The sequence below is a fragment of the Argiope bruennichi genome, chromosome 4 (assembly GCF_947563725.1).
Source record: "Argiope bruennichi chromosome 4, qqArgBrue1.1, whole genome shotgun sequence".
Taxonomy (NCBI): domain Eukaryota; kingdom Metazoa; phylum Arthropoda; class Arachnida; order Araneae; family Araneidae; genus Argiope; species Argiope bruennichi.
The window spans coordinates 130,053,542-130,071,078 of record NC_079154.1 but is presented as its reverse complement, the minus strand read 5'-3'; the positions used below and the strand labels follow the sequence as shown (position 1 = coordinate 130,071,078).

The 17,537-nt window shown below is 30.5% G+C and overlaps 1 protein-coding gene across 4 annotated transcripts in view; it reads right to left on the bottom strand.

The window, feature by feature from the left end:
- LOC129965637 (potassium voltage-gated channel protein Shal-like) overlaps window positions 1-17,537 on the bottom strand; it is a 226,446-nt gene that overhangs the window by 55,218 nt on the left and 153,691 nt on the right. For all 4 annotated transcript variants that reach the window (XM_056079703.1, XM_056079705.1, XM_056079704.1 and 1 more), the window contains exon 2: window positions 11,090-11,252. In XM_056079703.1, coding sequence (XP_055935678.1) covers window positions 11,090-11,252 — 163 coding nt within the window. The remainder of the gene's footprint in view (window positions 1-11,089; window positions 11,253-17,537) is intronic.

Sequence of the window (17,537 nt, the reverse complement as noted above, 5' to 3'; positions counted from 1 at the left end):
CTGCTTTTTTAACAGCCTACTTCCTTAAAACTGGAGAAAAAGATAAATCCACTATAGTTTCTGAAATGTTAGAAATTTATAATGGAAAGCGACATCAAAGAATGGCAGTGAAACTCCCCTACCATTTTCATGTACCAAGATAAATTTTCCGAAATAATGAATCTAAAATTGTTTCAAATAATAAAATTACCTGAGGTTTGATTTCAACTTTTACCCTGGTGGTTAGATGCCTTTTCATTTGTTTTATTAAGATTTATTTTTTTAGTTGAAGAAATTCAACAAAATTTCAATTTTTCAGAAATAAATATAAGTTGCAATGAATTCCCGATTCACATCTCAGTCACGAGATTTGAATTCCGCGGATTATTAGCAAAATCGTAGAAAAAGAATACAGATTGGCAAGAAAATGCTTTCGAACAATTTATTTAGAATAAAAGATCTCAACATATTTTATTACTTAAAAAATTATATATTTATCAGGTTACAATCTCGTGGGTTTATTATTTTTAAGGCAATCTAAATTTTTTTGTGATAAAACACATTTTGTTTGTTTGTTTATGGTTGAAGCTTTTTTTAGCAATATTTCGTAATCAGCGATGTGAAATAATCAAATATTTATTGCATTCTAAAGTGATTATAAACAAAAAACAAAAATTGTAGGGGTTACATAACTCTACTACCTTTTCTTTTAATACAACAGATGGCACTACCTTATTAACATTAAGGTATATTTCCTATGATCATTCTTGGGGTCATTATTAGAATCGTTTCAAGTGAGATCTCAGAAAATAATTAAATAACTGTAATAAACTCGTCTATTAATTTCTTCTACCTCATAATGAAGTTATAAAAACGTTTCGTCCCTTTACAAACTTTCCATAATATGAATCAATTTATAAACTTATCAGTAATATGAAAAACACGTGCATTCTAAATATTCATTAAAAGATAAACAAATAGAAAGAAATATTTCACATATATTCAGGAATCTTGAGAGATGGTTTTCCTGCATAAATTTAAAGCAAGCGAACCATTACACTTTTTATCAGCAATACAAGTTGGTGATTTATTCGAGGAATCGAAATGAAAATAAATACATTCTGCTTGCTGTGCAAAAACAGCTGATTCTGGTTATTTTTGAAGTGCACATTATCGATAAGTCATAGAGCTCATCTGAATCATCGATTCGGTTAGAATTTTTTTTCTTGAGATGAAGTTTCCTCTGCCTTTTAAGGAAGAAATCTTGCACCCGAAGAAGGATAATACGAATTCTGAAATTTCAGATTCGAAAAAGTAAAGCATCGATATTTTATTTTTCGTTTTTTTGTCATCATTTCTTTTATGATCTCGCGCAGAGCATTTTGATTCTAAAGATTCTCTGTTTCCTCAGAGAAGCACTCTTAGCAGGATTTTTCTGCCTGTCTTGTCCATGTGCAAAGAAGCTTTTTTGATATGCTTTATACCTAAAACACTGTGCATTAAAAAAGAAACTATAATAAGCATTTTTTTATTTCTTTCCACTAGTAAATTTGTTGTTTATGCAAAAAGGACAGATCAAAATATTCTTTAATGTGCACTATTTAAAGTATATAGAAAATTAAAAGTTTTTTATTATTTAAATAGGAATTTTTGAGAATTTATAAAAATCTTGGTACATTAAATTGATTTTTCAAACAAATTTTAAACAAGTTTAAGCTATATAAACTAGAGTCACAATTATACTCATATATAATTCTTTGAAACCATTTTGATTGAAGATTTTGATTTTCTTATGTACTTGTAGATAAAAAAAAAATCTATTCACAATACATGTTAAAAAAAAGGCTTTGTCTTAATTTTACGTATCTGAGCTTCCTCGATTTTTATACATCAAAATTCTTTAGAAGTATCAAAATGTATCTTTCCCATTAACAGTGTGGAACTATCTTAAAAATAACAAATTTTTGTCATCATATAATTAAAAAAAACCTGTTTAATGATGTTAATTTATCTCTGTGTTCTTTTTTTTTGTTGTTGTTGATTTCCATAATTTCTCATAATATTTTTTAAATTTCTCTTACAATGACATCATTGAAGCGTGTTCCCTCGTAATGATTTCAGACGAGGTGGTTAAGGAAAATGAAATACGAAGAAAACATCAAGTTCTGCGTTCACCTCTCAGATTTTGTATTTGAGAATGTTTGTAAACGGAAACCATATACAGTTCGACTGAAATCTGGAGTGATGACAACCCACATTCCGATAAAAAATGAATTTCTGGTACCAAAGGCAGAAGAATTTTCATCTTTACAAAGATGAGTTGTGATGCAGTCCCAAGATGGCGTTTTGTAATCTCTTGATACGGAGATTTGTGTTCGACTCCTAAATACGAAAACTATTCTAACACTAATGTAAGCTTAAACCGGCTACTCCGACCCGCCCTAAATGATTGGACCGCTGCAGCTGCAACACTAGCGGGGACTGTAGTTGAGTCCTAAGGGCCATCACCGGCACCGGTACAACCCTTCCCTTGGGAAGTACGTTCGGTGGGAGGATCCAACCCCCACCTGTTTTTATACTCACCAGGGTGGAGAGAACGAACCATCATACCTGAAGCTTCTCGTCTTCAATTACGAGGTGCCCGTCAGTGGGACCCAGCACAAAAGTAGGAGATTCATTTTAAAATTTGAAATATGTAATGCCCGATATTATTTGTAAATGTTTACTACTCGTAAAATATATAAAAGTAAAACAACAATTGAGTTAATTGTAAAATAATTCAATCAAAGGACATTAATTCACCTCTCTTTATTAGTCACTATCAAATGTTATAAAGTATATTATTTAATCGCAAATACTGTCGTTTAATTAAACCTTAGCGATTTTTTATTCCATTTACGTTAATTAGTTAACATAATTTAGTTTCGAAGCTACTAATAGAAGACAGAGTCATTACCTGAAATTTATCCCTGTTTTGGAGAGTATGAATATTTTTTGGAATTTTTTTAAGATGCTGGATGTTTTAGAATTACAACTTGTGACATGAAACATCTACCTCTCTGTGTACAGTCGCATCTCGCAGAGAAAATCGAGATACAAAAAGAAGGAAAGCGAATCAATGCATTTCCAGTAGCTCGCGTGTCAACACGTGATGAACAAGACTCCCCCACCTTCCTTAAAGATTGCTTCAATGTGCCGCTCCTGTGTGATCAGGCAAAAAGCCTTCGGGACGGAAATCATTTCGCTGGTTGGATGATACATCAGATTTCCTCCGTCGCCATTTCTTTTTGTAGCCACGCACACTGCCAATTCAGATTTTCCGGTTCATTCAACCACCGCCAAGACACTCTCATCGGGAGAAAATACCTTCCTTTTGTTATTGTTCATTTTCTTTTTTTTTTCCTTTAATTATTTATTGACTAATAACACGCACATTTCGTTATCAGTGGCATGATACAAATTAAAGAAATAAAAAGCAGAAAAAGGAAAAGAAAATAAAACTAACGAAACGACTTAATAAAAATAATTATGATTCCAAATGGTTTTTTTTTTTTTTTCCTTCTTTCTTAATCGCTTGATGAACTCTAAACGATAAAAATCGAAATAAATAATTGAAAATGAAGTTAATATAAAAGAAAAGAAGTGAGCGCTATAATGAAATCAGAAAACTTAGTTGTAAACGATGCTATCTATATATTTAAAACTAATCGCTTCCGGAGACCAACTGGTTCACCATGGGTATAAGTTATCCTAAATTTCAGTTAAATCGTTTGGATATAACCTCATTAAAGATGCATTCATGTTCAAAATGTATTACTTTAAAGTTAATGTATCTCAATTACATATGCTCCTCTCCTTGTATACATGAAATTATTTAAGAGAGACCAGTTCCTCGATATCATGAAACTACTGAAACTATGAAAATGTAATGCATCTATCATAAATATAGTGTCACGCTTTTATGTTTATGAAAATGGTTTGAACTTCAGAATAGCAATGTAATCTGTTGTTGGAAATTAAGCAAAAAATTTTTTAATTACCAGAATTTAAAAATCATTTGTAAGTCTTTTAAATTTATACCATTAAAAAGACATTTTTAAAATTTTGAAATAATGTAAAATGTATTTTTATGTGATACATTTTCGAAAGTTATCGCGGGAAAATGCCAATATTAAGAAAAAAAATTAAAAATGCAATTAATAATTAAAAGAAACAAAACAGAAAAGGAATTTTGTTAAGTGAATTTTAACTAGATTAAAATTTAAAATATTATCAATTCAATTATGTCAATTCTGCTGCTTGAAAGTCAACATATTTTTAATCAATCATTGTTGTTCATACAACGACAATAAGACTGCAAAGAAATGTATTTCAGAGCAGCAACTAAAAATGTGTACATTTTCTCACTCTTTTCAGAATTTAACTTTTAATACATTAAAAGTATATAATTTGCACAATATTGCCTTAAAGTTAGGCGAATTTTAGAATCGCAAATGTGCCGTATTTAAAAAAAGACCTGGTACAATTTTCTTCATAGAATAATAAAGAATTATGGTTTATTATTTTTTATATATAGCTCTATTTTTACTTTTTAAGCATAATTTTATATAAACATTTTATTTATCTCTTATAATGAAAAGCTTAGATGGATAAAAAAGATATAAGCTTTTAGCTAAAAAGATACACGTTAGATAAATGTTAAAAAGATATATGCTAAAAAGATATACTTTTAGCTGTAAAGATGCACATTAGATACATGTTAGAAAAATATCTGCTAAAAAGATATACTTTTATCTAAAAATATATATTCTCACACGTTTATTTTCTTTTTATAAAAGCAGAATATATACAAATGTTAATAATAGAAGAAGAAATCCGCATTTATTCATAAAATAATTTTGAAAGGGCATTTTAAAGAATTTCTGAGAAAGTTCATGCAGCAAAATTAAAATAATATCTAAAATTCAAATAAAGTCATTCGTTTGCACAGTTTAAACTGTAAAAATAATAAGCAATAATTTGTATCATCAAAAGAAAATAAATGTGGTTTTCAACGTTATTTTCTTCGATGCTGAATGTAAAATTCGATCAGAACCTTTTATGAGAAGTATTTATTTGATGCTAATTAGGAAATTATCGTATGAAACTTGAATATATCGAAGAAATTGTAATAGAAAATGGTTTATGCACTGCTGTAAGAGAGGAGAAAAAATTGAAAAAATTGATTCCAAAAATATCATGAATCATAAATATTAACCTTTTCATGACCGGTAAATGACAAATGTCATGCTGGATTCAACATGCAGTTAAACTTTCGATGCGTTTACCATTAAGTCAAACATACCAATTTCGCATATATAGTGTAAATTTAAAAATGAAAAGAACTGACAAAAATGTAAAAATTCAATTTTTCATGTATACAGTATGTTGTTGCTAACATTTGAGCGAGAAATGCATGTATCTTTACAAATATAGCTGTCAAACAGTAGTGGTCCATGAAAACAAAACAATGAGTCGAAAATCGCTGATAATTTCTTAGAAAAATTAATGTAAGAAACTGGTATCAATATGCCTTAAATAACATCGATTCTCTAAACCAAATAATTGTTAAATAACAATCAAATCTGAGTTTTCTCCGAAGCAGGGGTATGAAAATTTTCTTTCTTTTGTTCGAGGTCATATGGGAATCTATGGCAATGAACGTGCCGATTGGCTTTGCCAAAGAAGCGACAAAACTAGTTAATTTCATTCCCATGAGCATGCTGAAATCTTATTTAGAGAATGTCTTTAAAAATAAGATTACACCAAATAATGCGCAGTTCACTCAGAAATTTATTCCTTCCATACAGAGACGCTTAAAAGGTAACTACTTTGATTCTACTTCTAAGTTTCTGACTGGGCGTGGAAACTTTAAAGCATATTTAAAACGCTTCAATTTGTCAATGACTGACAGATGTTCGTGCTACAGTGGTGCAATCCAGGATGCCAAGCATTTGATATTTGAATGCAATAATTTTATTCTTGAAAAGCTTGGACTTAGGAATTGCCTTCTTTAGAACAATATAGCTTGGCCTCCTCATTTATCTGTCTTTGTACAAAGCAAATCATCTTTCATTTCCTTTCGTACATATATTAAAAGCATTTTTTCCCATATTATTTAGACTTTATTTTTGAGGGTTTGATTACATATATTTGGATATATACTTTTATGTATTTTTGTATTTGTATCTTGAATATTTTATTTTTATTGGATCATACTTCTCCAAATGAATTTAACTATTTAGTATTTTTTTTTCGTATTTGTGTATTTTCTTGTTTCTACCATTTTTCTTTGCATTTGTGCCTGTGTCCCTTATATTTGAAATTTCTTCGACCATCAGTTGTGTACAGACTTGCGTTTGTAAGCCTTGTGGTATAGTTGTTGGCGTACAAGATGTTTATACCTCGGAAAAAATACTGCCTGCCTGCATGTTTTGGAAACAAATGGACCATTTAATATAATAAAAAGAAGAAAATAAGACATCTTAATAACTATTTCTGATAAATTCCTAATAAATACTAATGTTGCATCAAATTAATATGTTGAATTCTTGGAAGAAACCAACAAGTTACAAAACTATAATCATCGTGGCACAAAACTAGAAGGCATGAAATGCGAAATTACATTTTGCAATACTTCTCAAGATCTTTAGGAGCACGATTGTATAAATTAATTTCAAAGGAAATTGAAACTGATAACTCCACCCCTCCTCTTATCATCTAATAAAATTATTCAATCCTCTTCTACATTTCCAAAACAAGAAGAGAAAATTGTCGCCAAAATAATGATTCTCTATCAATTTGATTACGAGTCTTTTTCTTTGTTCTCTGAAAAAAAATCAATTGCCTCGTGCTTGGCAGAACACTTTGAAAAATTAAATTAATCGCAAACGTACAAACTTCCTTCATCCGAGTGAAAATATTTCTTTTGATTTGCGATATTATTTCTGAAAAACATTCCATATTTCTTTGTTGAAATCTTTTCCTTACAGATGCTCTGCTAATGATGGAAAAGATTTCTAGTCTTTTAACCAATAGTCTGAATATTCTTTAAATTTTTGTTGGCCTTTCTTTTCTTATACAAAAATTTGGATGGTTAGCCAACAGCCAATACAGCCATAACAGCCAATCACAATAATCTCTGTTTAAACGGCTTAGTTCTGTGGTAACAGGATGTAATTTTAAAAAAAGATACTATGCCAAAGGCTCCTGCTTAAGAGATGTACATCAAATACTTCACTCTCCTTTCTGTGTTCGTCTGTTGAGAATCGTATCATGGTACAATTAATATTATTTCTTGTTCTATTGTACCAGAAAGGTATCCTGTCACTAATAAGAGATGACAAGAAAGCCTTAGGCAGTATAAGGAAATTGTAAATCTAATTTTTCAATGACTTTAAAAGTGGACAATTTACATTCTCTTATGCCGAACCAATTGCAAAATTCCCATAATTCTATAAGTATTTGGAAACAAATGTTCTCGCATCAGTTTGTATTTAGGGCATCCATAAATATAATGATCAGCGTTTCTCTCATCAGTACCGTAGTCATAATCTGGTGATTGTCCAAAGAAAATAATTTTGATATGTCGAAATTTGATTTACATAAAAGTCTCCTTGGCTTCTTTTCGAATTTGTTGAAGGCAAGGAGCCAAAAAGAAAGTTTGTTTGCTTCTTCCGCATAACGGATTTTCTAATTTTAGATATAATCCACGATTTAGGAATTTTTAGATGAAAATTATTTTAGCTAGATAAATCTTCACACTCATTACTCCTTATACAAATACGGGCTTTTATCCAATGAATTTTTATATTGGGTTTATATTTTAATATATATTTGATCTAAAAAATAATTGGATAATCGTTCTTTTGGCGATTCCAGACCCTGTTCGGGAGTCAGTATAAAGATTAAATTCCTCACAATAATCATCGGTTTCTCAACTGATTTAAAAATCGCTATTACCTCTGCCAAAAAAACACTGACCTTATCATTGAGTCTTATAACTAAGTTCCAAAGTATTTCATTGTTTTCATTAAAGCATATAGCAACATATATAATATAAAGTAATTTTGAACCGTCAGTGAATATATTTGTAGTTTTATCTTTAACCAGTTAACTGTTTTGACAAGTATACTTGTCATAAAGAAAGTGCAACATTTTGAGTAACGACGAATTTGTTAGTCAGGAGTAATAAGTAGTGACAATTTGTAGTTTAAAGACTCAAAAATATTCGTAAATTTGAAGATGTTCAAAAGATTTTGAGGCCAAGTCGAAATCAAAGAAACAAATAAAAGATTATTATGTGTTGCATCATGCGTTGCTCAATACCTTTCTCTAACAGCAAATTAAAGTAATGAATTAATTTTTTGTGCTTTTTTCATTCATATGCAAAAAATTGTATGTTAGTTTAAGTAAATAAATAAATGTAATTATTGAGATAAAAAAATAAAAATTTCATTACAACATCATTTCATAGTACACATACTCTGTGTTTGGCGAGTATACTCGTCATCGCTACATTTTTGCGACACAATTTAGATACTCATTTTCCGAAGACGTTGAAACAATTATCTAGTTAGTAAAACCATTTATTGTCCAAGAAATAGTGATATTTTAGCAAGTTGGGATGTCAATGTTTTCAGAAATTTGCAAGTAATTGTAGCTTACTATTGTAGCTCATCTATTTAAATAGCAATTCTATAAAAACATCAAATTTTCTAACTTTATTTCCAATAAAATCAATTGATGTACAACCGGTTACTATCTAGAATATGAGATTTTTTTATGGGATCGTAGTAAAAATATATATACCGATCGTTAGTTTTAAGGTAAACTTGGCCAACACCACCTGGAAAAGGAAATTCTAGAATCCTAAATAAACTTTCTTTGAATATTGTGGTATTATTATGATCATCTTTACGAATCTATTTCATTTCTCCAAAAATCATTACATTATCGCTAATCATTCTATAAAAAGAGTCAAAATTATTCTATTTGACAATATTAGATAAAAGAGATCTAAAGCTATTGAATTTAGCAGCTGCACATTTTCTAGTATATTTGGTTAGTTAATGTTTGAAGACAAGTTCTTTCCCTTTTCTTTCATTTTGCTCATAGGTCGATTGAAACCTTCTTCGAAGAGTTCTGACTGTTCTTTTCATGACTTCAAGCTCCGCGTTCCATCAAGTGGCATTTCCATCCTTTCGTTTTCAGAGTTTTTTTTTTTTTCAAAATTTTACCCTGAACTTATTTAAGAGTGATGAGACTCTTTATAGCTTCCTTATGAGGTCGATGAAAATTATAGATGAGTTTCAAGAACAGTTATTTAATTATTTTCTAAATTTCACAAGACAAAACAAACACAAACACGAAAGTACACAACACTCAGCATTTAATCTAATAATGACCCCCAAGAAGGATCATGAGAAATATACATTGATGTTAATAAGGTATCAAAAGAGAAGGTAGCAGAATTATGTAATTGCAACATATTCATTTGAATCCGCACAGGGTTCTTTTGAGTGATTTTGAATAATTTCAGTTATATTGATTTTAAATTCCAAAAAAAATCATTTGCGAAATCTTTCAATTTAAAATTTTCACTTTTCTTTTTACTTTTTTTTTGGGGGGGGGGAGAAATTTGGAATTCTATCATTTTATGATCACAGAAGTTAATTCGATCATCCACCTTCCAATTCATTACATTGGAAACATCTATATTTTTTAAGATTGTTAGATCAATCCACCTAACCTTCCTGACAACTCTTTTTAAACCCCTTACAATTTACCAGAAAATTTGATAATTTCTATTACATAGGATATTTTCTACGTACAACGAATTTCCCGATATTGCAACAATGGCTTATTTGCGTGTTGGACATAACAAGTACAAAGTGCATTTTCTGGCGATGATTCCTTAGTTTTCATCAAATAACAATAATGCATGAAAGTCTGCCAGGAATAATTTGGCATGCCTACTTTGACCGGAGTGAATAAAAGAGGCTTTGTGTTAGATATACTAAGATCTCACTCCGCAGTCCTTGAAATGAGGATTGGAGGACAAAAGAAAAAGCTAAGCAAGAATCTCAGTTCCCTTGGGAAGAAGAAATTCCATTTATACATATTTTTTGGACTCAACTATTTTCTTCTTGGCGGCCACAAAAGCCAAGCATTTGAATAGCATCATCCCAATGAACATTTTCATTTCATTCAGTCTATTCCTTAGAATCGCCATCTTCTGTATAATCATACAGAAGATTCTGTATAATCATACAGAAGATGACTTCATAAAGAATGTCTACTTCTTTATAAAAATGATTTAATATTTCATTTTTATGTTTTTTTTAAAAAAACTTTTTGGTTTGGTTGCAGAGGTTTTGCATTAAAATATTGTCCAAAGTGATATTCACTTCACAATTTTATTCTGTTTGAAAGAATAGACTCTCTGCTTTTATTCATTTGGACAATTACAGTACTAGAACGTTCATTTTAAAGGACTGTTATAAATTGCTTGATTTTAAATGACAGTTTATAAAGGTTACTCTTAAATCACCCAGATTAATTGAACAGATGAAAACTAATTCCGTAGACGCTGTAAAATCCAATACTCCAATAAAAACTCCAGGAGTTCTATAATTTTTATAGATATTTCGAAATATATTATTATTCTGTATGCTTTATTTATTCCCTCTTATTGAAATTCACAATTTTTTGAAAAATGGAAATTCGAATTTTTTTTGAGGGGGGGGGAGGGGCATTATTCCGTTGATTTATTTCAGGTTTTGTTCCGCTTGTGCGTTCTAATCCACAATTACTTCTTTAAACCTATTTTTTACTATCACATTAATTTCAGGGAGCATTTTCTATTAATCCAGCAGTTTCAATTTCTCAGATAGCAACTTTATAATTTCGGCACAGATTTAACATTTCTTTCCAAGTTTTAATAAAGGAAATCTAAAGATAAAGAATCCCGCCAGAGTTATTCATGTATTATTATTTTATGAATTTTTCAGATGACATAAATAAGTTATTCTTATAATAGAGAAGAGGAGTTTGTAAGAATGAAATGTACCTTCTGTGCTTTTCTCTTGTCTGCTCTCTGGTTCTGGTGGTAGATCCGGCTGAAGTTGGACACGATGACAGGCACGGGAAGCGCGATCACCAGCACGCCACTGAGTGAGCACACACCGCCCACTATTTTGCCCGTTGGCGTCGCAGGAACCATGTCACCGTACCTGCGGGCAAAGAAACCGTCATGAAAGAACAACTAAAGCAATAAAATCAATCTGGCACAGTTAAGACAAGAGAAAATTAGGCCTACTGATCCAATTAACACGACAGAAAAAAAAAAAACTTTTTCAATATATTGAAAAAAAATTTGAAGCATTGCAAGAAGTAGTCATTGACATTGATCACTTAAAATAACAGTTCAATTCATTTCATTAAAGCAATAAAAAGATTCGAGGTAATTCTTTTGAACTGGGATTTTTTTTTAAATCATTCATCTAATCTATAAATATTTTTAAAAATATTTTAGAAAATATAATAGTTATCGGTTATACTAAAAACATAATATTTAAAGAAGGAAGAATTGTTTAGACCAAAGCATTATATTTCAGTGAAAATAATGACTTTTTATTCTAATTAAAATGTAATCTAAAAATTTTTACATCAACGTTATGAATTCCCAAAATATAAAGGATTTTCCACAATTTTTCTCTTCTAAATCTAAGCATACCAGGAATAAGTGGGAGAAGAATGGTAGGTTTTCCTGTTTTTAGTATTCTTTGAATTTCTACTGAATGGAAAGTATTCAAAAGAAATTTAAAGTCGGTAAAAACAAGAAATTTGTTTAATGCACAGGCTGCTAAGCAAGGAATGTTTTTCGTCGATAAACTTTGTCGTTAGAGTGAAGGCATCAAACAGCTCATGTTCTGTTGGGTGGGAAGGAAAAATGCAAAATGACATGCCCTCAACACTTGGCCACAGTGCAAAAATGATTAGTTCAAGTTCTACAAGAACTGGAATTCAACAAACCTATCAATAATTTTATAGAATGGATGGCGGATAGCACTCAGTCGTACTACAGGAATTAAGCGCTGTTTCAGACACGGGTTTAATCTGCTCAAATAAAAAATAAATAAAAAATCTTTTTAATAAAAATCAGTCTTGATTTTCATTAAAAAGACGAATTGTAATTGGAAATTTCAGAACGGAAAGAAGTTTGAGGAGAAAATTCCCTGATTGAGGCTTGTTGGACAATCAGAGAATCAGACGTCTTAACGCAACAAAAAAAAGTTATCCTTTTGCCTTTTGATGAGTCTCTTCCAAAAAAGAAAAATTGGAAACTTCCCCTTTTGTATTACTTGATGCGTTTTGTATCACAATGCGAACATATTCTACTATATTTTAAAATGATTGAAATGAAAAAAAAGAACACCTTCTCCTCTGCCGTTCTGCTCACTCGCGTAATTATTTGACTTTCGGAATTGTTTGACGTGAAGTCACAATCACATGCTCAGACTTACGAATGCTGTTTGTTGAGTTTTCCGCCTTGCAAGAGATTTCAAAGTGAATTTGGTGAGGAATGACAGTAACGCGGAAGGCATGGCATCATATTACACCGCATGGTGGCATGTAGTAAGTTGTTCATCGTTGACATCACGTTGTACAAGGATTTTTTTCATGTAAATAGATTTCAAAATTGAATTGGCGAGACATGGTTCCACTTAAATATAAATTGATTCGATATTTTATACCACAATTAAGTTTGATTTAATCTCATCATAAAATCTCACGATTTATATTTTATAACATCATAAATCATTTAACTTTTTAATTGTTACAAATAACACTTATTGTCATCAAAGAATGGAATTTATCTTTCTTTCGAGACGGCGAGAGCATTAAAATACGAAACATTTCCACAAAAGAAAAAATGGCTTTGTCCACTCATTTGCAATGGGAGACCGAATTTTATTTCATCTGACATTTAAAAACATTTGCGCTGAAAAATGAAAAATGAAGTGGAACCATCAAATTTAGTGTGCTTCTGTAACAGAGTAACTTCCTTTTTATTGCTCAATAAAACCCTAAAAGACGATGAAAGTGTTTTTAGCAAATTAAGCATAAAAAGAAGAAAAGAAAATATTCAGCACTGGAGTACTGCCAAGGAAACCATTTCTTCGAATTATCTTTTCTTTCTTATTTTGTCTTTTCAGCAGTGGTGGGGGAGGTCCAATGGCTGAGAATAAAAAACGGGATCCCTTCTCTTAGATTAACTTTCACACAACAGTTAATGTCAAGCTATTTAGCTGGAAGCATTATAATTTCATTTCATCTTCCTGCATCTGCAGTAAAAAAGGAAGGAAGATCAATTTGCACAATACATCTTTCTGGCATAAAAAAAAATATTTCACCGAGAAGAATATAATTCTTGACCTAACCGTTTTGCGATAAGATAAAATCTGCAACTTAGTTTTTCTTTGCCTTTTTTTTAAATATAAGACATAAATTTATTTTTGTAAGAAAATATACTTATTTAAATTCCTTTTTTGTGGGGAGGAAATCTTAATAAAAAAGAAGCACCATCTAAGCACGTAATTGTTTTTGCAATAAAGGTATAACGTGAGTACACTCAAGGAAGTTCCAACACTTTTGGACTGGAAATCAAAGAAAAATAAAGCAGATAAGCCTTTTTCTTCTGTTATATTCGTAATATTATATTGTTAATTCTTATTGTAGGGGATATTCATGCAGATTAAAGATGTGAAAATATTTTATATTGTAGAGGGACGAGATTCTTTGTAACTTCATTATGAAGTAGAAGGAAAATAACAGACGAATTTCAGGAACAGTTATTTAATTATTCTCTTGGTGCTCATTTCACAGGACAAAACAAACACGGACACGAAAATAGATGACATTCACTTAGAGTACAATCTAATAATGACCCCTTAGAAAGATCAGGGGAAATAAACCTTGATGTTAATAAAGTAACGACATCTGTTATATCAAAAGAGAAGGTAGTTGAGTTATGTAACTGCTACAATATATATTAAGCAGACTTTTGCAATCACATTCTGTTTCCATCATAACCATTTTTTAACAGACAATAAGTTTACCAAAAATTCACTTCTACTGTAATATGACTAATTTAATTGCACAACATTAATAACAGCACGTTAAGTAATTTTTCTTCCCAAAAGATTTTGAAATTAATTTGAAATCATGGAGATTTTGTAGCGCGTATTTCAGAAGCATGAAATAATTCCATTGCGTGATTTTTCTTTAATATTCTGAAAAGAAAACAATTCACAAATCAATATACCGAAGTGGATGCGGCTTTCCTTTCTAATTATTATTATTAAATGTTAATGAGCTAAATAAACAATTTTTTAAATATTTTATCTCAAAAAACTTGTAATAATTTATCTTGAGTTTTTTTTTTTTTTTTTTGATTTGGGATTTGATTTTACTGAGGAGCTTACTACTTTATACTTATTTTACAAACCTTTTTCAAATTTACGCTTCCACCACATTTTTGCATATTTTCTTCTTTTTTTTCATTTACTTGTTTAGATTTCATGTATCTATAATTAAAACGATCACAAAATTTGTTAGTTTTTTGCTTTGTTAGTTTGAAATTAATTGAGCATCTCTCTATACTTCAGTCAGTTATGTTCTTTTTCACACTTATCGGTTATTTTCAAATCCATCATTCAGTTGCTTTCATTGAAGATATATATCTTCTCTGAACATCTATATAATATAAATGCTGCAATACTATATATTATAATCGAGTGAAAAAGTCGGAATCACATTATTAAAAAGTCTGTATGTTGAAAAGTTGTTTATTGTAAAACCTATTTATAATATAAAATCTAACCTAATAAAAATTAAATTTTTGGCTACCCAAAAAAATGAAAATCGGCTATTTTCCCTAAGTGATATTTTTTTTTTATTTCTCAGACATTATAATTTTAATGAATAAAAGTTTTAAATATCAGAACTGTTATAATTAATGAATATATTCTTCGAAATTGATTAAAGAAATAGGCGGGAAAGCTTTAAATCACCAAATTTGTTTTGGTGGTTTAAAGATTTAATTGAACGTAGTAATAGGCATATTTACCAAACATAGGCACTTTAATAGCATAGTTTTCATGACTTTCATCCTACAACATATGCTGAACTTTTCGGTGATCGATTTAGAGTCACTGACATCGTTACTATTGCTGGTTAGGACTCGGCATGTCATTTTTTATCAATGTATTTCACGAAACAGAAGTGATAAGTTTAAAGCGGAATGAGAAAATGTCACTTTAATCTCTAATCTCTAATAAGAAGTCTTTAATTAATAAGAAGAAATCTGTAATTCCCATGATTTTTTTTTACTTTAAACACCCCCCCCCCCCCGATATTTCATATTTTCGAACCCTTATAACAAATCGTCAAATAGGATATTACGATAGATGCCTTTTACGAAACTAATGTTGGTGTTTTGCCCTGTATTCAAAATTCTTAAAGCTCCAAAATAGTTATCCCAACTCTTCAACCAATTCTTGAACAGTTTGAAGGACAAAGCAAATATATAAATCATAATCTATAATTTTTTTTTATAATCATAACCTATACTTTATAAATTACCAGATCATTTATTCAGAAATCCAGCATTCAATCCTTCTGCTAAATATTCTGCTATCTTGAATTACAGATAAAGAGACTGAATAGGCCTGTATCTCAAAACTGATGGGCCAAAGTCGCAGTAAGATTTTTATAAACACAAAATAGCAATCATTTTTAATGAAATAAATTATTAAAAAGATTGATGGCAGTAGTAATCCAAGAAAAATTCATTCTAAAAGGTGAAGAGTAAATTTTGATAATTGCAAGAAAGAATTTCAGAGCTTTGTAGAAATAATTTGCACTAAATATGCATTGTGTTGAACCAGGCATCTAGATGTTAATTTTAACTGTAAAATCTTATGGCTGATTTATCGATGAGTAGATGGATTTTCGAAATTTAATTTTCTTATGTCATACACATAAATTGTACCGTTGAAACGATTTGTGTTGTTGTTGATTCTGATCCTCAAAAGATCTGACATATGGCAGATCAGCTCCCATAGGTTGTTGATCCCCGAAATATCTATAATGTTAAGGGGATCGGATTTTAAGTCACCCTTAGAATGGTCGGTGCAACTCAGAATGTGATCCGGTGAAGCTATATGGTCACAACATTTTTTACAAGTGGGACGGATTTTTCTTCCACTTTCAAAGGGAAGATACTTAGGTTGCCACTTTTTAGTCTAGCCAGAGAAGTCTGGGAGCCACGGTCACATTTAATTTCCAGCAGAGAGCCAGGGGATGTTTCTGTGTGCCATTCATGCGCATGTGGAATACGCCATATTTAATTGAACTTAGATCTTTCATTTGAGTATAGTTCTTTATAAGTAAGTGAAGAGCCAGTGGCGGTTGCATTCTCTCAATTCTCTTTGGCCAATTCGTCAGCGATCTCATTACTACTAATGTTTACGTGTAATGGGATCCATTGCAGGTGGACGTCGTGGTTCTGAGAGATCTTCTTCAGTTTGAGCAGAATAGATACGCTGGTTTCATCATTTGCACTAAGATGTTTTAGTGCACCGCGACTGTCCGATAAAATCCATAATTCCCCAAAATCACAATCATAAGATATGATAGCATCAAGCCCTATATTAATTCATTACATTTGCAATTAACTCACTCCTGAAGACAAAGCAAGTGTCAGGGCTGCGTTGCTTTATTGTAATCTCAAGGTGGGGGTTCCTAATATAAATACCGCTGACAGTGCTATTTTCTATATGACTACCATCAGCATAGACATGCACTGCATCTTTAAGAATGCAACCAATAATTTATAGAGCCAGCTGTATAAGATAGTCTTCTTGAAATGATAGATTGAAACGATTTATACCCATAATTGAATGAATAACAAAAAATAATCTACTTTCATCTACTAGTACTTAATTCAGTACTTAAGTAATGTTAAAAAAATATTATAATGAATAAAAGAATAAATTATAGTAAATTTGTGTCTCAAAAAGATAACGATGCATTTTTTTCCCACCTTAGAGTTCTAAAGTTCAGATTTGAAATCAAAGATTAAATAAATGATTTTAAGAAATTCTCGTAGTGGAGTGTTAAAATAATTTTAATCAATATTTATTCCCTGAGCATTGATTACAAAAGATTTACTATTTTCTAAGAGCTGAAATACCGAAATGTTTTTGGGAAAAGGGCAATTTAGGCACAAGATATATCGTCAAATCAGCAAAACAAAAATCTTCACTTAAAAAACACACTTCTATAATCCGAATTATAAAAATAATATTAGACATTGCATCGCACACTTTATAAAGATATGTGACGATTTCAGCAATGCTTCACACAAACGTAATTGCGCATGACCTCTAGCATTCGATTGCACATAGTCTAACGCAATGGTCAAACATTTTCTCATATGGAAAAGCAGGAGT